This window comes from Carcharodon carcharias, chromosome 2 (assembly GCF_017639515.1).
Source record: "Carcharodon carcharias isolate sCarCar2 chromosome 2, sCarCar2.pri, whole genome shotgun sequence".
Lineage (NCBI taxonomy): Eukaryota > Metazoa > Chordata > Chondrichthyes > Lamniformes > Lamnidae > Carcharodon > Carcharodon carcharias.
The window spans coordinates 141,123,851-141,148,437 of NC_054468.1; the positions used below are offsets into that span (position 1 = coordinate 141,123,851).

The following is a 24,587-nucleotide window of genomic DNA, read 5'->3' on the forward strand; positions in this document are numbered from 1 at the left end:
GAGGAGTGTAGTAGACATCCCTTCCTGATTTTCCCAAGCTTGCCTTTGCAGCTCCAGCAATTGAGGTATGACTGAGTCCAGAGGCTCGTCATCTGACTCAGACTCAGCAGGTTTCTGGCCTCCAGCAGTCCTCCAAGGGCCAGAAACCTGGGAAGTTCTTGCTGTGGATCAAACAGCGTGATGTAATCACAGATGGTGTCCCCAAGGCTACTCTAGAGCTAGGTCCCACCAAGGTGTGTGTCTCTACACTGGTGGAGGGTGTGGATGAGTGCTGTGATGGGTCTTCAGCAGATTCTTCTTCTGAGGTGTCTTTGGGACTTGAGTCGAGGACCTGGGCCATGGACCCCCTTGTCTGCTTCCCTGAAGTGCCTGCAAAAGCAAGGAGAGATAATTAGTGCATGGCAAAGAACTGCAGAACAGAGGAACTGACTCATAGCATGGTTGTCTGATGGATGTTGCGCTGCTGGTTCCTCACTTGGTTGAGCACTATCAACCTCATCGTCAGCGCAGGAATGATCCCGATCATCACCAGCCAGCTGGATGACTCTATTTTCAAAGGCTGTTTGGACCTTGAAGTCAGACATTCCTGTACCAGCCTGCGACCTCTCCCTTTTGTTGTGTGCCAGCTTGTATAGAGATAGAGAGAGTGTAAGTAGGACACCTGCCAGACCAGATGATAAGGATGTCTGGCATGTGTGGGTGGTGAGTGGTAGCATGGATAGGATGAGGACATGATCCTCAGGGCAGATGAAGGTGTGTGTGTGAGAGAGTGAGTGGTGATGTCCTTTAAACTGGCAGCGAGTGAGGGCCCTGTGGATGTGTGATGCGTTTGTGAGTGTGTGAGTTGAGACTGATGAGAAGAGTGACTTACCCTGCAAGAACAGAGGAGATCATTCATCCCCTTTCAGCACTGAGTGGCTGTCCTCTTTTGCAGGACTTTGGCGCTGACCACCACTGCCACCACCTCCCAAGCAAGATTGGCCACCTTGCTTGCTGGTCTTTGCCCAGATCGGGGGTAGAGGACATCACAGCAGGCCTCCACTGCATCCAGTAGACGCACAAGCAAGATGTCACTAAATTTTGAGGCACCTTGTTTCCTCTCTTTAGCAGTCATGACTTTCCAGCAGCTTCTAATGTCTTAGAGAGTGCTAGCTCTGTGCAAGGGCGCCCTTTGAATATGGTACCTGGACTACTGACGGCCTAAGATGACGGGGGAAGGGGGGGGGGTGGAATCAGAGGCTGACTCAGCATGTTTCCCAGGAATGCATTATTAAAGAGATGGGATGCACCAGGAAAGGGAGTATACGGTGTGAAAAGCCACCATTGCGGGTAAAACATCCTTTTTCCCACTCACTACCACACTTAGTGCAAACCTTGGATGATTCTGCCCTAAGCTTTGGTGATTGGTTGCTAAATAAAAAGTTTTTGTCTCTTGCCTCTGAGAAATGAAGAAACATACTCCTGCTGACAAACTCAGTAACAGAACTGCGAAAGGACGTTGAAAAACCTCAGGCTTTGACTAGCCACCAATAGTTTTGGAGGCAGAACCATATCAGCAATGGAAAAATGAGGTTGAGATGTGGACAAGGGTTACTTCATTGCCCCGAAAAAAAGCAAGGTATGGCTTTGGCTTTGTCATTACCAGCAAAAAGTAAGATTAGGAGTAAGGTAATTTTAGAATTGGACATGGATGAATTGGACACCGAAGAGAATGGATCTTTTGTTACAGTTTTTGGATAAGTTTTACAAAACGGATGATTTGTTGGAAGCATATGAAGCATGGTCAACCTTTGAAAGATGTAAGAAAACAGTTGATCAGCCCATGGAGGAATATATTATGGACTTTGATAAGTGGTATAAGAGACTGAAAAAGTTTAACCTTGAAATCCCAGAGTCTGTGTTGGCATTTAAGTTACTCATTTGTGCATGCATTTCTCATGTCGATAGACTTTTGGTATTGGTGGGTATTCAATTCCATGGGAAAGACTCACTCTTAGACCAAATGGCTGCTGCCCTAAAAAATTGTTTGGGAAAACAGTCATTTCCAGCTCCTTTCCTATCATATACAAGCAATTCTGTGGTGAAGCAAAGGATGTAGGATTCCATAGTGGCCGAAGTTTGGGATTGACAAAATATTAAACGTAGATTCCACTGCAAAGACAGATTACTGATAAGCAGTCTGAAGATGGTCAGTCTTTTAGCCAAAATGAAAGTCAAGACAAAAAGCAGGTCTGAAACAATGACCGTAGGTGCTTGAACCCAAAAATGCATGGAGAATGGTATATCAGTGTGATTCTAAGTATCATTATGTAACGAGTTGCCCATACTGAAAACATTATGTTTTTGAAAGAATGCATGAAACAGGTAATTCCATGGTTGAAAATGATGATGGCGACTGCCATGAAGGAATTGTGTTGGTCACTGGGAGTTTGAATCCAGTGACGAGTGTTTTGATGGCTTATTTATTCAATGCCATAGTTTTAGATAGCGGTTGCACTTCTACAATGTGTGGCGTGGATTGGCTTAACCGCTAACTGGAATGTCTCGATAAGGCAGATTAGCAGAAGGTGAAGGAGTATGGAAACCCTACTTGCTTCAGGTTTGGGGATGATAACATGCTAACAACTTCCAAAAGAGTAATGCTCCCTTGCAAGATAACTGGGAACAGTCTCTTCATCAGTATTGATGTGGTCTCTCGTCCGATACCTCTATTAAGAAGATCTTTGATGAAAACAGCACATGTGAAGCTAGACATGGAGAATGACAGAGCAAGTGTGTTCAGGAAAACTGTGGATCTACATTTTGCACAGTCAGGCCATTGCTGTCTGCTGTAAAGGAAGCCAGATATTTCTTATCAAAGAGTTCAAGCAGTATGTTAACTCCTGGGAATAAAAGTTTAGTGGACAAGAAGGTTATTTGGAAGATGCATAGACAATTTGCACATCTTGTGCCACAAAAACTGAAAGCTCTACTGCAGGATGCTGGTGTGGATGATAGAGAATACAACAACATTATTGAGCAAGTCACAGATCAATGTGTTGTTTGTGTTAAATATCAAAGGACACCTCCACATCCTGTGAGTGTGCCACTAGCCAGAGAAGTAATGATGTAGTGGCAATGGACTTAAAAGTATGGGACAAGGATTGGAGTTTTTTTTCTTATTTTGCTACATTTTGTAGATATGGTGATCAGATTTAGCCTATCCATGGCAATACATGGTAAGGGCAAATGGACCATTGTTGATAATTCTTGGAGAAATGGGTGGGTACCGGATTAGGGACACCAACGGAATTCCTGATGGATAATAGAGGGGAATTTGCAAGTGAGGAATTTCGGGACATGTGGGAAAATTTGAATATCATAGTAATGTATACTGCAGTTATGAGCCCATTTAGTATTGGTTTGTGCAAGAGGAACCATGCAGTAATAGACAACATGTTGCATAAGATATAAAAATAAAAAACGCTGGAAAAACTCAACAGGTCCAGCAGCATCTGTGGATAGAGAAACAGAGTTAATATTTCGAGCCTGTATGACTCTTCTTCAGAACCGATTTCCAACACTCGCAGTATTTTGCTTTCAGCTTCATGTTGCATAAGATACTGGCTGATCAACCGGATTGCAAATTGCAAAAGGTGTTGGCACGGGCAGTGCATGCAAATAATGGTTGAGTTTATAACTCATACCAACTAGTGTACGGGACGAATCTGAAGTTGCCTTCCTTGCTATCGGAAACCCGCCCCTGCTCTTGAAGGAACTATCATTAGCTCGGTTTTTATCCTCCCACTTAAATGCCTTCCATGCAGGCAGGAAAGCTTTCATCAAGGCGGAGATCTCTGAAAGAATTAGGAGAGCAATGCGACACCATACAAGACCATCTAAAGTAGAATTTAGCTCAGATGGTCTGGCTTATTATAAGAGAGAGGGGCAAAGGGAATGGAAAGGCACAAACACAGTTATAGGGCCTGATTATTCAACACAGAAATCAAACAATAAAAGCCCATCCTTCAGGATCATTGGAATGAATTATGGATTTGGAAAATCTGACAATGTGATAGAAGATGAAAAAGCACCATGTGCATCGTATTGTATACTCAGATATTTTGTGGGGCAGAGCCAGAGGGGCATGGTATAATAGATCAGGAGTTAGATATCAATAGAAAATTGGTTTGGGTCATAGAGGTCTACAGCACAGAAAAAGGCCCTTCAGCCCATTGAGCCTGCACTGGTCAAACAAGTACGTAACTATTCTAATCCCATTTTCCATCACTAGGCCAATAGCCTTGTATCCCATGGCATCACAAGTGCACATCCAAATACTCCTTAAACGTTATGAGGGTATCTGCCTTTACCACTCTTTCACGCAGTGAGTTCCAGATACCCACCACCCTTTTGGTGAAAACATTCTTCCTCACATCCCCTCTAAACCTTCTGCCCCTTACCTTAAATATATGCCCCCTGGTTATTGATCCCTCCACCAAGGGGAAAAGTTCCTTCCTGTCTACCCTATCTATGCCCCTCATAATTTTATACACCTCAATCATGTCCCCCCTCAATCTCCTCTGCTCCAGGGAAAATAACCTCAGTCTATCCAATCTCTCCTCATAACTAAATCTCTCCAGCCCAGGCAACATCCTGGTAAATCTCCTCTGCACTCTCTCTAGTGCAATCACATCCTTCCTATAATGTGGATTCCAGAACTGCATGCAGTACTCTAGCTGTGACCCAACCAGTGTTTTATACAGTTCCAGCATAACCTCCCTGCTCTTATATTCTGTGCCTCGGCTAACAAAGGCAAGTATCCCATATGCCTTATTAACCACATTATCTACCTGTCCCATTACCTTAAGGGACCGGTGGACATGCACCCCCAAGGTCCCTCTGATCTTTGGCACTTCCCAGGGTCCTACTATTCATCATGTATTCCCGTGCCATGTTTCTCCTGCCCAAGTGCATCACCTCACATTTGTCCAGATTAAATTCCATTTGCCACTGATCAGCCCATCTGACCAGCCCATCTATATCCTCCTGTAATCTAAAGCTATCCTCCTCACTATTTACCACCCCACCAATTTTCGTGTCAACTGCGAACTTACTGATCAACCCTCCTACATGCAAGTCTAAATCATTTATATATACCACAAACAGCAAGGGACCCAAGACCGATCCCTGTGGAACCCCACTGGACACAGGCATCCAGTCACAAAAACACCCCTCAACCATCACCCTCTGCTTCCTGCTGCACAACCAATTCTGGATCCAATTTGCCAAACTGCCTTGGATCCCATGGGCTGTTAACATTGTTATCAGTCTCCCATGCGGGACCTTATCAAAAGTCTTGCTGAAGTCCAAGTAGACTACATCAAATGCATTGCCCTCATCTACACATCTACCTCTTTGAAAAACTCAATCAAATTGGTCAGACATGACCTCCCCTTTTCAAAACCATGCTGACTGTCTTTGATTAATCCCTGCCTCTCCAAGTGTAGATTAATTCTGTCCCTCAGAATTGCTTCCAATAATTTCCCCACCACTGAGGTCAGACTGACTTGCCTGTAGTTCCCTGGTTTATCCTTTCCTCCCTTCTTGAAAACGGTATCACACTGGTTGTCCTGCAGTCCTCTGGCACCTCTCCTGTGGCCAGAGAGGTATTGACAATTATTGCCCCTGCTATCTCCCCCCTTGCCTCACTCAACAGCCTGGGATACATATCATCCAGGCATGGAGATTTATCTACCTTTAAGCCTGCCAGACCACTTAGAAGCTCCTCCCTTTCTATGCTAATTTCTTTAATTATATCACAGTCCTTTTGCCGAATTTCCATACCCACATCATCCCTAATAAACAGGAAGGGATTATTTAGTCTTGAGTTCAGCTGCCCAAAGTGGATCGTATCGTTCAGAAGGATGCACCAATAGTGGGAAGGACAGGGAAATCTCCTGGAAAATATAAGCACTGGCTGAATGTCCAGTATGATAGACAAAAAGTGAAGGCCATGGACTGGGAAAACAGAGTACAAGAATGGAAAATAAGGAACCGTAGCCCAAGTTACAGTAATGGGTGGGGTGGTGAATCCCGGGTGAGGAAACAAAGAATAGGGCCTCTGATGGGGTAAGCAGCGGATCTAACAGCAGGAGCCCAGAAAGACTTAAACAAGCAAGCAGGGATCACAACTTGATCCAGTGGCCACAGTCCGTGTAGGTACTAACGAAATAAGCAGTATGAGGAAGGAGGCTCTGCATAATCAGTATAACAAGTTAGACACCAAATTAAGAAGCAGAACCTCTAGGTAATAATTTATGGATTACTACCTGAGCCACATGCAAATTGGCACAGGACAAATGAGATTAGAGAAATGAATGCGTACTCAAAGATTGGTGTGGGAGAAGTGGGTTCCGGTTCATGGGGCACTGGCAGCAGTGCTGGGGAAAATGGGGTCTGTACCAATGGGACAGTCTACACCTGAACCATACTGGGACTGGTGTCCTTGTGAGCCATCTAACAAGGGAAATAGAGAGGGTTTTAAACTGAATAGTGGGAGCAAGGGATCAAATTTGGGAAGATGTGGTAAACCAAAGAGTAGAGACAAGGCAAGAGAGACAGGTATTAACATGAGGAATGATAAATAGACTGTGACAGGAAGGGACAGAGGATACAATTCTAAGAATAAATCAGCAGATAAGACTAGACACTTACAAAAATAATAAAAGGACAAAAGTAAAGGCTCTGTATCTAAATGCATGTAGCATTCGAAACAAAACAGATCAACTGATAGTGCAAATAGAAACAAATAAGTAGGATCTGATAGCCATTACAGAGACTACATAACTACATGATGACATAGATTGGGACCTGTATATTGAAGGGTCTGTGACATTTATGAAGGGCAGGAAGTTAGGAAAAGGTGGAGGGGTGGCTCTGTTAATTAATGGTGGTATTAACACATTAGAGAGGGATGACCTAAGTTCAGGAAACCAAGATGTAGAAGCGATATGGGTTGAGTTGAGGAAGGATAAAAGCAAGGAATCACTTGTGGGAGGCCTTCTAATTGGAACTACACAGTAGGACAGAGTATAAAAGAAGAGATAATGGGAGCTTGCCAGAAAAGTACAGCAATAATCATGGGGGTTTTAATCCATATATAGACTGGAAAAGTCAGATGGGCAAAGGTAGTGCAGATGAGGTATTCATAGAATGTTTTCAAGATAGTTTCTTAGAACAGCATGTTCTGGAGCCAACCAGAGAGTAGGCTTTTCTAGACCTGGTATTGAGCAATGAGATAAGATTAATTGATAATTTCTTAGTAAAGGCACACCTAGGTAGCAGCAATCATAATATAATGGAATTTTACATTCATTTTGAGTGCGTCCAAGGCTAATACTTTAAACTTAAATAAGGGCAATTATGAGGGCATGAAAGCAGAGCTAGCTAAAGTGAACTGGCAAATGAGGTTAAGGGATATGTCAATAGAAGTTCAGTCACAGACATTTAAAGGAATCTTTCAGAATACACATAGTATATACATTCCAATGAGAAAGAAAAAATCCAAGCGAATTGCCCACCATCTGTGGTTAACTAAAAAAGTTAAAGACCATATCATGCTTAAAGAAAAGCATATAATTATGCAAAGACAGGTGGTAGGTCAGAAGATTGGAAAGAATATAAAGAACAGCAAAGAATGACAGAAAGATTAATAAGGAGGAAAAAATGAGAGTATGAGAGAAAGCTAGCTAGTAATATAAAGACAGATAATAAGAGTTTCTACAGATATTTAAATAAGAAAAGAGCTAACAAAATGAGCATTGGTCCTATAATGAGTGCATCTGGGGAACTGATCATGGAAAGTAGGGAGATGGCAAACAAATTCAACAGGTCACAAACAGAATTACCTGGAAAAACTCAGCAGGTCTGGCAGCATCGGCGGAGAAGAAAAGAGTTGACGTTTCGAGTCCTCATGACCCTTCGACAGAACTAGCCGATGCTGCCAGACCTGCTGAGTTTTTCCAGGTAATTCTGTTTTTGTTTTGGATTTCCAGCATCTGCGGTTTTTTGTTTTTATCTTTTTTTAAATTAAACAGGTATTTTGCTTCAGTCTTCACTATAGAGGACACAAGTAACATCCCGGAAGTAGGTGTATATCAGCAAATGGAAGGGATGGAGGACTCGGGAAAATTACAATCACCAGGGAAGTGGTGTTGAGCAAATTGTTGGGGCTGAGGGCTGACAAATCCCCAGATCTGGATGGATTTCACCCTAAGGTCTTGTAAGTGGTGGCTAGTGACATAGTTGATGCATTGGTTTTAATTTTCCAAAATTCCCTAGATTTGGGGAAGGTTCCATTAGACTGGAAAATAGCAAATATAACTCCTTTATTCAAAAAGGGAGGGAGACAGAAAGCAGGAAACTATAGGTCAGTTAGCTTAACATCTGTCGTGGGAAAATGTTAGAAGCTATTATTAAAGATGATATAGCAGGGCACTTAGAAAAATTCAGGGCAATCAGGCAGAGTCAACATGGTTTTGTAAAAGGGAAATTATGTTTAACTAATGTAGTGGAGTTCTTTGAAGGAGTCACATTTGCTGTGGATAAAGGGTAACTGGTGGTTGTACTGTACTTAGATTTCCAGAAGGCATTTGATAAAGTGCCACATCAAAGGTAATGCAGAAAATAACAGCTCATGGTGTAGGAGTAACATATTGGTATGGATAGAAGATTTGCTAGCTAACAGGAAGCAGAGAGCTGGCATAAATGGGGCTTTTTCTGGTTGGCAGGATATGACGAGGAGTGTGCCACAGGGATCAGTGCTGGGGGCTCAACTTTTTACAATTTATATAAATGAGTTGTATGAAGGGACTGAAGGAATGGTTGCTAAATTTGCTGACGACACAGATAGGCAGGAAAGTAAATTGTGAAAAGGACATAAGGAGGCTACAAAGTGGCATAGGTAGGCTAAGTGAGTGGGCAAAGATCTGGCAAAAGGAGTATAATGTGAGAAAATGTGAAATTGTTCATTTTGGCAGGAAGAATAAAAAAGAAGCTTATTATCTAAATGGTGAGAGATTGCAGAGCTCTAAAATTCAGAGGGATCTGGGTGCTTTAGTGCATGAATCACAAAAGTTTAGTATGCAGGTACAGCAGGTAATTAGGAAAGCTAATAGAATGTTATCATTTATTGTGAGGGGAATTGATTACAAAAGTAAGGAGGTTATGCTTCAGTTGTATAGGGCATTGGTGAGCCCACATCTGGAGTATTGTGTACCGTTCTAGTCTCCTTATTTAAAGAAAGATGTAAATGCATTAAAAGTAGTTCAGAGGAGGTTTATTAGACTAATACCAGGAATGGGCAGGTTGTCTTATGAGGAAAGGTTGGACAGATTAGGCTTGTATCCACTGGAGTTTAGAAGAGTAAGATGTGACTTAATTGAAACCTTTAAGATTCTGAAGGGCCTTGACAGGACAGATATGAAGAGGATGTTTCCTCTTGTGGGAGAATCTAGAAATATGGGGGGTCACTGTTTAAAAATAAGGGGTCACTCATTTAAAACAGATGAGAAGAAATTTTTTTCTCTCAGAGTGTTGAGTCTTTGGAACTCTCTTCCACAAAAGGCAGTGGAAGCAGAGTCTTTGAATATTTTTAAGGCAGAGCTAGATAGATTCTTGATTAAGGTTATTGGAGAGAGGCAGGAATGTGGAGTTGAGGTTACATTCAGGTCAGCCATGATCTTATTGAATGGCAGAGCAGGCTTTAGGGCTGAGTGACCTACTCCTGCTCCTAATTTGTATGTTCATATGTACATATGTAGACGGCAAAGTAGAGTAGAGAATGCTGAATCATGATGACAAAGTAGCAGAAACAGCAGTCCCCTCTGTTAGGGAAGGAAACAGTTAACTGTCAAGGGGTCTTTAAGTGGGTAATTGTAAGTTAGCAAGCTAAGTACTTCACTGGTTGTGTATATAAAGGGGAAACAGGTGAGGCAAGCTGTGGAGTTTTATGATATCAGAATAAAATTCTGGTTGGAGAAGCAAAGACTTGGTTATCAAGCAGTTATTGGAATGTAATACCCATGACTGAGAGGTTTTTGTAATGGCTGACAAGTTAGGGGATGTAGCTATATGGTAAGCTAAATGGGGGGAGTTTGACAGTTGGAAAGAGCCTGGTGTGTATTTGGATGTCCTAAATAGGGGTCAGCCAGTGTTATCACATAGGTGAGCCTACATGGAAATGGTCCTACAAGATGGCACTTATAAGGCCAAGGCTAGGTTAGTGGCCCAGGGATTTGAAGAATGCTTAATGATAAGAAATCAGAGTGGACTCTCCCATAGCAGGGAAAGTAATTTGGGAAATTTTTTGGCCCTTATGATGCTTTTGTGGGAATGTTAAGTTGATAGATGTAAAAGCTGCACTTTTGCAGAGGGATCACCTCCAGAGGGAAGTGTTTTTCAAACCTCCTAAAAAGGTGCTAGAGGTGGAAGAGAAACTTTTGAATGTGTGCATATGGGTTAAACAGTGCTTCCAGAGTGTGGTACTTTTTGGCTTGATTGTTGTCTAGTTGTCTCCAACTGAAGGCAGATCCTGCCAAGTTTTACTGGTACTGAGGTGGGAAATTAACAGGTATCTTGATGCATGTTGGTGACTTCCTGTGGGGTGGCACTAGTGAGTTTCAAAACAGTTATTGACATTATTAGGACAGACTTAATTGTTGGGAGTCAGGTTAATGGGACCTTGGAGTACATGGATTAGACATGAAACAGTAGGCCTGTTACTTTGCATTAGCAGTTGTATTTAGAAAGTGTTAGCCCTGTTGTAGGGAGTCAGGCTAGGCCTTCACAAGAAATGCTGATGCTTTCAAGGATGAGACCGAAGCAGCTGTAAAATCTGGCTGGGCACTCAGATGAGGCAGGATGTTCTTGAACTGAATACCATAAAGAAACATCTGAAGGCCCAAGCTAGCTTATGGGTGAGCAAAACATTGAAAAAGTTAAAGATGGAGAAATGTGTACTTGAGTTTCCATCTTTGGGTGATCCTAAGAATATCAAATTGGTGTGTTCAGTAATGCCTCTCAAGCCTTATGGATGGGTTTTCAAGTGCAGTGGATTTTATTATAATTTTTGTGGGTGATGATGGGAGCTGTTGTTCCTTGGTGTGGGAAGCCAAGAAAATAAGATGACTAGTAAAAAGCACCCTGGCTGCAGAGACTTTCATTAGTAGAGGTAGTTAATATGGCATTCTTATCTAAAACATTTATAAGAAATACTGAAAGGGAAAATGAAGGAAATGTCCAATTGATAATTGAACCCTTTGGGATAACATGCACTCCACAAAGTGAGCAAAAAAAGATTGCAAATTTATATTGCAGATTGAAAACAAACAGTGGAGAGAGGAAAATCTAAGGAGAAATGTGACATTGCTGTCTTGGAAATAAATCTGGTTTAAGGTACAGGCTAGCTTCAGATTCATTCTTTCTTAACAAACAATTATTGGAATTAACCCCAGTGGTGGAGGGAGTGAATGTTAGTGGATGGGGTACCACTCAAGTGGTCTGCTTTGTCTTTGGTGTAAAGCTTTGAGTGTTGTTGGAGTTGCACTCATTGAGGCAAATGGAGAATATTCAATCACAATTCTGTCTTGTGGATGGTGGACAGGTGTTAAGGAGTCAGGAGGGGAATTACTCCCTGTGGAATTCCCAGCCTTTGACCTGCTCTTGTAGCCACAGTATTTATGATGTAGGCCCAGTTACGTTTCCAGTCAATGGTGACTGCCCAGGATGTTGATGTGAGGATTCAATGATGGTAATGCTATTGAATGTCAAGGGGAGGTGCTTAGGTTCTCTTGGTAGAAATGGCATTGGTGTAGTGGTACACTTACTGCCCACTTCCAAGCCCAAACCTGAATATTGTCCAGGTCTCCTTGTGTGTGGACATGAATTGCATGTTTGAGTTGTAAATTGAACTGAACATTATGCAATCATTAGCAAACATCCCCACTTCTAACCTTATGATGTAGGGAAGAGCATTGATAAAATAGCTGATGTTTAGCCCTAGGGCGTTGCCCTGAAGAACTCCTGCAGCTATATGCTGGGACTGAAATAATTATGCTCTAACAACCACAAACATTCTCTGGTCAGACAATGGAGATCTTTCCCCTGGTTCCCATTGACTACAGTTTTACAGCAGTTCCTCGATGCCTCACTTGGCCAAATGCTGCCTTGATAAGGGAAGTCACTCATCTCCCTTCTAGAATTCAGCTCCTTTGTCCCTGTTTATAGCAAAGTTGTAATTAAATCAGGGGCCAAATGGCTCTGGCAGAACCCAAACTGAACATTGGTGAGGTGTACACTTGATAGCATTGTCAACACCTTCCATCACTTTGCTGAAGGTAGACTGACAAGACAGTGATTGGATTTATCCTGCTTTTTGTTGACAGGTCATATCTGGGCAATTTTCTGCTTTGTTGTAGCTGTACTGAAATAGTTAATTAGCAAAGGTACAGCTGGTTGTGGAGCAGAAGTCTTCAGTACTAGAGTTGGGCTATTGTCGAGGCCCATAATCTTTGCAGTATCAGTGTGTTCAGGATTTTCTTAATGCAAATGGTAGAAGCATTTGCAACCATCTTCAGCCAGAAGTGCCAAATGGATGATCCATCTCTGCCTCCTCATGAGGTACCCAGCATCACTGATGCCAGTCTTCAACCAATTCAATTCACTCAACGTGATATCAAGAAACAGCTGAAAGTATTGAACACAGCAAAGGCTATGGGTCCTGATAACATTCAGGCAATAATATTGAAGACTTCTGCTCCACTACTAGCCATGCTCTTAAACAAGCTGCTCCAGTTCAATTACAACACTGGGATTTACCTGATAATGTGGAAAATTGTCCAATGTCTTTTCCACAAAGCAGGACAAATCCAATCTGGCCAATTACCTCCCAAGAAGCCTACTCTCATCAGCAAAGTGATGGAAGGTGTCATCGACAGTGAAATCAAGTGGCACTTGCACAGCAATAACCTGTTCACTAATGCTTTGTTTGGGTTATGTCAGTGTCACAGCTACTGACCTAATTACAGCCTTAGTCCAAACAAGAACAAAAGAACTGAACTCCTGAGGTGAAAGTGATTGTCCTTGACATCAAGGCAACATTTACCTGAGTGTGGCATCAAGGAGTTCTAACAAAATTGAAGTCAATGGGAATTGGAGGAGAATTCTCCTCTGAAATCATACCTAGGACAAAGGAAGGTTGTTGGAGGCCAATCATCTCAGTCCCAGGATACCGCTGTAGGAGCTCCTCAGTAAAAGAATCATTTTCAGCTGCTTCACCAATGACCTTCCCTCCATAAGGTCAGAAGTGGGGATGTTTGGTGACAGTGCTCAGCACCATTTGCAACTCTTCAGATGCTGATGCAGCCTGTGCCCATATGCAGCAAGACCTGGATAATTTTCAGGTTTGGGCTGATAAGTGGTAAGTAACAGTGCCACACAAGTGCCAGACAATGACCATCTCCGAGATAATTGAACCCTATCCCCATGACATACAGCAGCATTACTATTGCTGAATTCCTTCACTATCAATAACCTGGGGGTTGCCATTGACCAGATATTTAACTGGACCAGCCATATAAATACCGTGGCTACGCGAGCAGGTCAAAGGCTGGGAATTCTGTGGAGAATAACTCATCACCTGACTCCCAAAGCCTGTCAGGGATGTAATAGAATACTCTCCACTTGCCTGTTTGAGTGTGGCTTCAACTGTACCCTAGGCTCAAACCATCCAAGACAAAGCAGCCTGCTTGTTTGGCAACGGGTCCACCACCTTAAGTATTCCGTCCTTCTGCCATTGATGCACAGTGGCAGCAATGTGTACCGTTATACGAGTTGCATTGCAGCAACTCAAGTCTCTTTAGGCAGCATCTTCCAAACCTACAATCTTTACCACCTAGAAGGACAAGGGCAACAAATGCCTTGAAACAGCACCACCAACTGCAAGTTCCCCACCAAGACGCACATCATCTTGACTTGGGGCTATGTTGCTATTGCTGTGTCGAAAACATGGAACTCCCTTCACAGCATGATGACAGATGGACATCAATGGTTCAAGGAGGCTTGCTGCCACCTTCTCCAGGGTAGTTAGGAATGGGAAACAAATGCTGGCCTTGCCAGCAATTCTCACACCCCATGAAAGAATAAAGGAAAATGTGTTGAGTCGAAATGGCTGAAGACTGGCTTTTGTGATGCTGGGGACCTCCAGGATGTGGCCGAGATGGATCATCCACTCTGCGCTTCTGGCTGAAGATGGCTGTAAACATGTCAGTCTTCTCCTTTGTACATGCTGGGCTCTGTCTTTGTGGAAGGCGCTGTTTATGGACCCACCTTCTCCCATTACATATTTAATTCCCCATCTACAGTCACACCTGAATGTAGCAGAACTGAGCTTTGACCTAATCCATTAGTTGTAAGTTTGTTTGGCTCTGTCTATAGAGTGCTGCTCCTGCTGTTGTGTTGTTGCTTCACCAGGTTGACACCTTTATTTTTTTAGGTAGGCCTGGTGCTGCTCTTGGCATACTGTCCTGCACTCTTCTTTGAATTAGGGTTGATCCCCTGCTTGATGGAAATGGTAGAATGAGGGATATGCTAGGCCATGAAGTTACAGATTGTGTTGAATACAATTCTGCTAATGGCCTATAGCACCTCATAAATACCCAGTCTTGAGCTTCTAGATTTGTTCTGAATCTATTCCATTTAGCACGGTGGGAGCCCCATACAACACAATGGAGGGTTTCCTAAGTGCAAAGGCAGAACTTCATATCCACAATGACTGTGCAGTTGTCATTCCTACCAATATACTCTTGAATTAATGCATCTGCGGAAGTTAGATTGGTGAGGGCAAGGTCAAATAGATTTTTCCCTTCTGTTGCTTCTCTCACAATATTTTCACTGTCCTAATCTGGCAGATATGTCCCTCAGGGCTCAGGCAGTAGTTGTCTTGCCAAGCCATTCTTGGTGATGGACATTGAAGTCCCCACCAAGAGTACTGTCAGTTACTCTCAGTGCTTCTTCTAAGTGGCGTTCAACATGGAGTACTGATCCACCAGACGAGGGAGGGCAGTTGATTCTAATGAACAGGAAGTTTCAATGCACATATTTGGCCTAATTCCCTGAGACTTCATGGGGTCTGGAGTCAACCTTGAGGACTCCTAGAGCCACTCCTTCCCGATTGTATACCACTTGGCTGTCACCACTGTTGGGTCTGTCTTTCCAGTGGGGCAGGACATAGCCAAAGATGGAGAAGTCCAGCACATTGGCTGAAAGAAATTATCCTGAGTGTAACTGTCAGGTTGTTGTTTGGCTACCCCAATTTGGCACCTGTCCCCAGGTACCAGTTTGCAGGGCTGACTGGGCTAGGTGTGCCTTTGTCTAGTCCTGGTCGATGTCGTGTTCTGTGTAACAATTAACTCTGGGAGAACATCCAAATGTTGTAACTTGCTCATGGCATACATGTAGCTTCTGTAATTAGATTGAGACAACTTTCAACAGATATCTGCACCTTTTATATGTGCTGTGAGTGGGAACATGTGCCATGGGAATACCTACTGGTGAGGATCTTGGTCAAATGGAGCCTGAGTCCAGCTGCATCTGGAGTATTGCTTTCAGTTAGAGCAGCGCATGACAGGAATGATATATTGGTCTTGGAGGGGATACAGTGCAAATTCATCAGAATGATACTGGACCTTAGAGTTAAAGTTTGAGAATGAGGACAGGTTGGCTTACAATTGGCTTGTATTTGCTCAAATATAGTGGATTCAAAATAAGAACATCTTTATGGAAGGCAGAATGAGATTACTAAAATGCTACATCTGGTCAATGTTACTATATGAAGGCAAAGTTGAAATATTATCAAGACAATGGAAGACAAATTAAGTCTTAAGAAGTGTGGTTTCGGAGATGTATGATGAGAATTAATTGGATGGCACACACAACTAATGAGGAAGTTTTAAGAAAGGCAGACAAACGAGAAAAGCTTTTACAAATAATCACCAAGAGGTAACTAGTGCTTAGGCACATACTTAGCAGAGAGGAAGTAGGAGATCTGGTACTGACTGATAAAATTGAGGGCAGCAGAGCAAGAGGGAGACAAAGTAGGAAATACACTGACAGCTTAAGAAGCAAAGCAAGTACAAGATTTGAGAACAACACCAGGACGTTGTCCATTATCAAAGACCGTGAAAGCTGGAGAGCCTTGATTGCCAGCATTGCAAAGAATGATACCTGAAGAAGAAAACAGTAGGTTCAGGGGTGATCTAATTGAGGTGCTTAAAATGTTGAATGTATTCAATAGGTTTGATACTCAGAAACTATTTCCTGAGGTGGGTGATCAGAAAAAAAGGAGGCATAATCTTAAAATTATTGCTAGGCCATTTGGGAGGGAAATCTGGGAGAACTTTTGCAGTCTGTGGTGGCAATCTAGCATTCTCTCAGCTAAAAAGGCTGTGAATGTTGGGTCGCCTGGAGCTTTCAAGACAGATCAAAAGATTAGGGTGTCAGGGGATATGGAGGAAAAGGTGGTTAAAATAAGGATCAGCTATGATTTAATTGAATGACAGAACAGGTCCAAAGGCTGAATTGCTCACTCCTGTTTCTATGTATTCACATATGTGACACATAAATATGCAGTTGCACACCTCTAAATAATTTCTGAATTTAATGAATTCAGTCCTCGCTTGATTAAATTGAAGCACAAAAAGCATATGTAGTTTCACGATCAGTCCCTGGAGATATATTTGTAATGCATATTGACAGAAGACAGTTAATTAATTAACAATTACCTTTTTTGATAGGGAATTACAGTAAACTGTCTAACAGCTTAGTCTAAAGGTTAACATTTCACAACAGCTGAAGTGCATCAGAACAATTGTATTGATGTGCAGTCTCTGAAAATGGGTAGTAACATTTATTGTCATAACAAACTACAAAGATTTCACCTCCAGCAGATGATTTAATTTGTCTAATTCAAAAAAACAACATCTACCATTTTTTGTAAGGGAAGATTCAACCAAACATAAATGGGGGGAAGATGGCAAAATGTCACTGGATTAGTAATCTAGAGGTCTAGCCAAGTTCTCAATGTGATTTGCAGAGCAATTGGGGTAAAACTGAGGCATGTTCCTGGAGGTAGATTGTGAGGAAGCTTTCTGAAGGTGGAAAGAGAGATAGCAAGTCCAGAGTTAATGTCAATTTTACTGAAGGGTATTGGCTCTAAAAGTGGAACAAAGGGTTTGGGTGGGGTGGGCACGAGTCTTAACAGAGGCCTGAGTCAAAGTGTATGCTGATACATAGGGCTTGAGTGGGTGGAACAAGACAGTTAAGCACATTGTAAATGAGGACAAGGACTTTAAATTTGCACTGAAAGGTATAGAGTCAGTGGAGGTCAGTGTGTGCTTGATATGGGCTAAATGGCTGATTCCCCCAAAGTTGCTTTAAAAAAAAAATTGAAAGTAGGCATCAATATGGTACAGGACATCACACACAGCTTGGAGTCCATCCTTTTCAGCTTGGAAGTGGTGGCTAACTCCATGACAGCACTTGCAACCCACCTGTGATGTAGTATCTGCTGGCCAGTGTCTGAGTTTCCACTGCAGCACAGGCAGAAACCACCCAGTGACTCTGTGCAGGCTCACACTACAGATCTCAATGTTCAAAGGGGCTTGCAAGCTCTCTTGCAATCTGTCCTTCAACAGATTACTAGGATTGGTTAGATACTACCCCCATGGTTGTGAGAATGATACAAAGGAGCTTGAACCTGCTGTTCTCTCTGAGAATGACAGCATTCATTCTCCCCCACTGCTACTCAGCCAGTGCCATGCTGTTGTCTTTCAGCCAGCTTGGACTGCTGTCACTATGCCTAGCCCTCTGCAAGCTCCCCAGTGAAAGTCAGCTGCCTTCCGCCAGCCATGCTACATGTGTAGGTCAGACAAAGGCACCTGCAAGACAGACATGAAGGGAATGTGCCAGGGTGAATTGTTCATTTCTGTTCCTACAATTGGAAGTGTTGGATAAAGATGTGAATAAAAATGTTATGTGAGTGACTCTTATTTTGAGATGACGTGATGGGGTATCTCAGATGGATGTAATGGTGGATCTATGGTTGTAAGGGGAAATAGTTTCATGAAAAGTGAAACCTGAGCAGGCAGGCAGAGCAGCCAGCCCTGCCTCCTCTTCCCGCCTCCAGATTCCTGGTGGCAATGGCTTTGCCCTCAAGATGGCAATATTATCATCTCCCTGTTATAGCAGAGCCAAGGAGAGAAATCATGGGCTCTGATGTTTCTCCAGTTTATGGGTTCCTTATTCCTGTCCCCGCAGTCCCCCACCACTTTAACCCTTCCCCTCAATCATGCATGATAGCTTTTTTCCCTTTCAGGATTCACCAAACAATCAGAAAGATCCAAGTAAAATGATGAATTCCATTGCTGGCATCTGGTTACAAATCAGTTATATATGCAGCATAGGTCATTAATATTAAAGGCCAGCAATGATACAATGTAGTGTTAATTTGTGTGCATTCTACAGGTGATCCCACCGTGACTATCGCACAAACCAGAAAGAACAAATTTTACTTTAACAGCATCATGCAATATTGTTAATTTGACAGGAATATAGCCTATTAGTTATTTATAACACTGTGTAGACGATAACACTGATTTTGGTGACTGCCTCAGCCGTCGTTAACATGTTCTGCACATTGCACCATATGGACATGGTGACAGTTAATTCATATTTGGAGGAAAGATTCAATACTTGCAACCCAGATAAAACTGCACAAGATTGTTTCCATGCTGTCGAAGAAAACTTTCTTTTGTCTGGGTGCATGATATTATTCTATATAATTATTTGATGGAAAGGGTGTTATTGGATCTTATTTTATCAGTAATATCACAGGGTAGAAAATCAAATGACTCCTGAGCAACAAGGTGGAATGATTGAGCAACATAGGTCTTCACTATCAGTGAGAAGCGTTGAAGCTCTCAGGTGTCTCTGTGCAACATAATTTTAAAAAGGCCAGAGGAAAAAGACTGAGTGGTTCACAACTGTAACTATGTTTACTTGATCATCAAGTCTGAAGACGCTACTGCTTCTCACTGCAATATATTTTCAATATCTAATATGCAACACAAAGTTATCAAGGTATTTCAATACTTCAAAAGCTCAGAAGCACCAAGATAGAGTGGGATGATAAGTGAGTAGACAAAAGGACAAGATTGAATTCAATGGAGAAGACTCTAGAATAATGTGTCATGCAAAACAGGTTTTGATTCACTGTGAGCATTTTACACACTCCTGTCCTGGCAATCTCACCCCATAAAGCCCCCTCACAGTAAACTTTCATTAGCAACAAAATAAAACAGAACTCCAGCCATGAATCCACCTTCGATTCACAAGATAATTATGGATGACAAAAGCCATCTAACCCAGTTCATCTCATCCAACCCAGAATGACATATAAAGGAGATTATTAGGAGCAGGGGTAGGCCATTTGTCCCCTCGAACCTGCTCCGTCATTTGTTAACATTGCCTATATTATACCAGTGACTACAATTCATGAGTACTTAATTGGGTATAAAGCGATTTGGGACTTTGTGAAAGATGCTATATAAATGTAGGTTTTGTCTTTCTTTCATTACACCTGCATACAGTAGGCAGAGAGATGTACCAATGGTGAAATTGGAGTCCCAATGCTGATTCTCTAAGCATATTTACTCACAAAGCAATCAGTGCAAGTGGCTACAAAGAAATCACTACATTTAGAAAACAATTAAACTCACCCCTAACCTCTCCTCCAACCACCCCCACCCCAACATCCCCTCCAACCCAACCTTAACCTTCCCAAAACCCACATTCAAACCTTCCCCAAACCACACTCGAATCTCCCCTCCAAACTCCTCCCTAACCTCCCCCCAATCCGCACTCAAATCTCCCTTCCAGCCTGCCCCCTAACCTCCCCATAACCTCTCCTATAACCTCCCCCCAATCAATCCCCCTTCCAGCCTCTTGCCCCCCACCAACAAAATCACTCACACACACACACAGCATCCAATTGGTTCTAAAATTGCAAGGATTTTGCTTACAATTTTTCAAGCAAGAACATTCTCTTGACAGTTGCTGCTCTGCTGTTGACCTTCGAGCAGCTTCAGTTTTCTGGCGGGCTATTCAAAAAAAATCAGACCCACGAAGCTGCCCGAGGGTTGGAAGCAGCAGTACAGCAACTTGGTGAAATAGACACTGTTAGACCAGATTTTAAAAGATTGGAACCTTCTGGTTCCAATTTTGTTTAAGCCAGTCTGTGGCTCTGGCTGCTCAACCTGGCTGACGAGAAACTCTGTTTAGAATATGGAACCTAGGCACCCCCACCCCACTCAGCCCCAGGCCCCAGTGTTTGGCGCCATCTGCATTCCCTTCTCCTGGTGTTACATCAGGACAAGTCTTCCAGAGTTCTTTTAAAAGTCCCTTCACTCAAACCTCGTGAGCATACCTGAATTGACTTCCAGTAGCAAGGCACTGTCTGGTGATTCTTGGGCTTTAAATCTCTTCAAGGTCCATCCCTTCAAATGGGGAATCCATTATCACCAGCATTCTGCTCTCACAGCCTTGGCTTCTCCACGTCTTCACCCAGCAACATCTCTCATTCCATTTCCTGGGTGTCTGAGCCGGACTGGCTGAGAATCTGTAAATCTGCACAAAGCAAGAACAGCTGCTTTTCCCTTTGTGTTCAGGTATTAAATCCGGCACTTGAATTTTTATAGGCCTTGACCTACCCCTTGGTTCCATGGCAACTAGGTCATATCAGGTTGTCACTGTGCAGAGCTAATAGAAGGTCACATGCTCCATTTTACCTTGAATTAAGAGACAGTTCAAAACATTGTCATCTTATAAAACCTTGCATTCATACTGATGTACTATGCATGGTCACACAACTGCACATTGATAGAATGGTAGCCCTCACAGTTTCTATACGTCTCCCAATTGACATGGGGAACCCAAAGAGCCTCATGCCCTGTATCATCAGGCATCTCACTATCCTGGCAGAGCCTTGTGTGCTCTCACCCCACTTGACCCAGCCTGCTAAGGCAGTAAGCAATGTATTTGTGTCTATCGATGGCCTCTGCCAGCTCCAGGATGCATTGTGATATGGCTTACTGTGATATGTTGGTAATGTCACCTGCTCCCGCCAGGAAAGATCCGGAAGCATAAAAGTTCAATGTCACTCTTACCTTTAGGGCCACAGGCAGTACTGTCCTTACACTGGTGCATGGCTACAGATCAGGCTCAAGGAGGTAGCACAGATCTGTAACCACTTTCTTGAGAAACCTGAGTCGCCTCAGGTATTGTTCCTGTGTGAGGGGAGGTAGGAGAAAGGCTCTTGAGAAACCCTTGCTGGGTAGGGCCTCCAGTGGAGTGTCCTACTCCCCCTCCCACTTTGCAGAGTTTTCCCTGTCTGAAGCCTTCGCTCCATTTACTGGGTATTCTGTAGATCCAAAGGCACTGCAATTACAGCCCCCATATCTTGAGCAGAGTCGAACAACCAAACCATCCTGAATATATGCAGCAGCTCACCAAAAGACCTCCAAACACAATCCTCAGCACTCCCATTATCATTGCCTAAGCAAGCATAAGTCACTTCACCTACAAGTTGGTGGCTGGTATTATAAATAATGCTATTGCTGGATTCCTAATGCTGCTGAACACATGTTTCAGCTGCTAGTGATTAAAACTGGTATTCAGTGAACATGTGCTGACCAAGTTAGGGTAATGAGAATAGCCAGTACCTCTTCTGATGGTTCTGATGCATGGACGGCACTCCCTGCACCAGTGCACTTCACAGGATGGGATGTCATGTGGGCCATGTTGAAAGTGGCTAAGAACACACTGACGCCATTTTAGGTGTTTAGAATGTTTGTAGCACCAGCACCAGTGGCATATAGAGTCCAATTTCATGGCTTTCCTTTGTGAAAGGAAGGTGGCACTTTGGGTCCACTCCAACCTCTGTTTGACCTTATAAATTGTGATCAGATGTCTGTATTTGCTCCTAGAAAGTTTGAAAAAGCTGCAGGTATTGTTGGATTAATAAAAGTTAAATGAAAATTCTTAGACAATCATGCTAAAACATTGACATTTTCTTTTAAAAATGCTGAAAAACTGAAAGTTTACTGAATCCCTTGGGTAATGTTAGCAAGCGTGTGCCTTTGGAGAATGATTTACTATCTCCGAATGCAAAGTTGCACTTTCTGCCCAGGCTTCTTTGTTTGGCGATGCAAAGTCCTCAATCAGTAAATAAGACCCATTAGCATAGCAGGGGCTTCTAAAGTGATTCAAATCAGGACTAAAATGCTTGCTTACCCAGGGCTCCTTTTTCTGATTTTGCCATGTTTCGGTAAGTGAAACTAATAACTGGTTTGATGGTTTTGTGTCAAGCACATTGTTATAAACAAAGCATACTAACATAATGTCTATTTTTTGTACAGTAAGAAGCGATATACTGGATGATTATGTAAAAACAGGAGGAGCCTGGATTTATTCTGCACGCGAATCAAGATACCCAGGAGTTAGTGTTGAAAAATGTGCAGCAAAATGTAACTTAGAAACCCAATTTCTTTGCAGGTAAATTTTTCGCTTTATTGAATAAAAAATAGAAAATGCTGGAAATACACAGCAGAATATGAGCAACGATGTTAGCTGTGACTCAGATTGTTCTGGGTTCACTCCAGAGCTAAGCACAAAATCTAGGCAGAAACTCCAGTGCAGTACTTAGGGAGTGCTATACTGTCAGACATGTTGTCTTTCTGATGAGATATTAAACTAAGGCCCCATCATCCCTCTCAGGTGGATAAAGGATTCCTTGCCACTAATTTTGAAGAGGGGCAAGAGAGTTCTTCCAAAGTGTCCTGGCAAATTCCCTCGAAAAACACCACTAAAATGAATTATCTGGCCATTTATTGCTGTTTGCAGGAGCTAGTGTGTGCAACTGTGCCTACACTAAAAAAATACATCATTGGCTAGAAAGCACTTTTGTATGCCTGATGTCATGAAAGACACAACACAAAAACAATAATTTCTTCAAGGGAGAAAACAGGTTCATGATTAGATTGTAGATCCCTTGCCAGAACTAAGACAATGCAGAATAGTCGCCTGGGCATTTCCCACATTTGCAGTTTTTGACTAATGATAGCTCAGACTTAAAAGTTCTACAACACATGAAATTTAGATTGGTCATTGGAATAGGTGGGTAATTGTTACTCAGGCACTTTGTTCAATGATAAGAGCAAAATACTGCAGAGGTTGGAAATCTGAAACAAAAACAGAAAATGCTGGAAAAACTCAACAGGTCTAACAGCATCTGTGGAAAGATAACAGTTAATGTTTTCAGTCCATATGATTGAAGAAGTTTACTTTAAAATAGTGGAAATGTACTGTCAAATAGTTGCTAAATGATTGTGAATATCAAGTGGAGTCATTTCTAGTCTTTGAACATATCTTGTGGAAAACTATTTATAGCTGGTTTATTAAATTTAATTCTGAACTAACAAGTACTCATTTTGTGTAGAAATGATTTAAAATGCATTTTTACTTTTGGCTACAAAACAGTGTAAATGAAGGAAACTTAATAAAGCAACTTTATCTGGTTAATGGTGTTGGCATAGATTGGTTCAGCCCCATCTATGTCATTGGGAGTGGCTTTGATTGAAGCCGATACTGGGCCAATCACCCATTGTACATTTCTCTTCATTTTAAATTGAAAATCAGGAGAGATGTATAATGGGCGCTGATCCAATATCGTCCTTTTTACAATATTGACCAAAGTGAAAATTACTCCTGTTGTACTTTATCTAGTAATATTCCTCATGTATATTTCATTTTTCAGAGCTTTCCTCTTCACTCAAAAGAGTCAAGAGTGCATCACTACAGCCGATAATAGTCACACGCAATTGGTGATGAGAAGAACAAATGTCGTTCTTTATGAGAAACAAGGTAATTGTTGGATGTTATATCCATTAGAAATGCAAAAATACCAACTTTAATTATGGGTTATATTATCTAATTTTAAAAAGGGCTCATTTGTCATAGATTTGCAAAAGACTGTGAACAGTAGCTTGTGGATAAATGGACACTGCAGTAGTTTGAAACAAAAACAGAATTACCTGGAAAAACTCAGCAGGTCTGGCAGCATCGGCGGAGAAGAAAAGAGTTGACGTTTCGAGTCCTCATGACCCTTCGACAGCAGTAGTTTGAATCACTTCAAGGTGGATACGCATCCACAGCTCAATGCTAGCTGTGGTTCAGTGATGCAGCTCTGAGTTGGAAGGTCATAGGTTCATGTCCCACTTCAGAATCTTGAGCACACAACATAGGCCAGCACTCTAGTACTTTACTGAAGCAGTGCTGCTCTGCTGATGGTGCTGTCTTACAGATGTGACATTAAAACAAAGTCCTGTCTGTCCTCTCAGGTGGATGTAAAAAATCCCAGTGCACTTGCTGTGTGCAAATTGGCTGCCATTTTTCCCCACGTTATAAGATGTTCCAAAATGATTGACAGCAAACAT

General features: G+C 42.3%; 1 protein-coding gene across 1 annotated transcript in view; it reads left to right on the top strand.

The window, feature by feature from the left end:
- The first annotated feature begins 1,711 nt into the window (after positions 1-1,711).
- plg (plasminogen) overlaps positions 1,712-24,587 on the top strand; it is a 144,929-nt gene continuing 122,053 nt past the window's right edge. The window contains exons 1-5 of the mRNA XM_041206806.1: positions 1,712-1,893; positions 3,694-4,083; positions 22,080-22,099; positions 22,512-22,647; positions 23,909-24,015. Of these exons, the coding sequence (XP_041062740.1) occupies positions 1,712-1,893; positions 3,694-4,083; positions 22,080-22,099; positions 22,512-22,647; positions 23,909-24,015 (835 nt within the window). The remainder of the gene's footprint in view (positions 1,894-3,693; positions 4,084-22,079; positions 22,100-22,511; positions 22,648-23,908; positions 24,016-24,587) is intronic.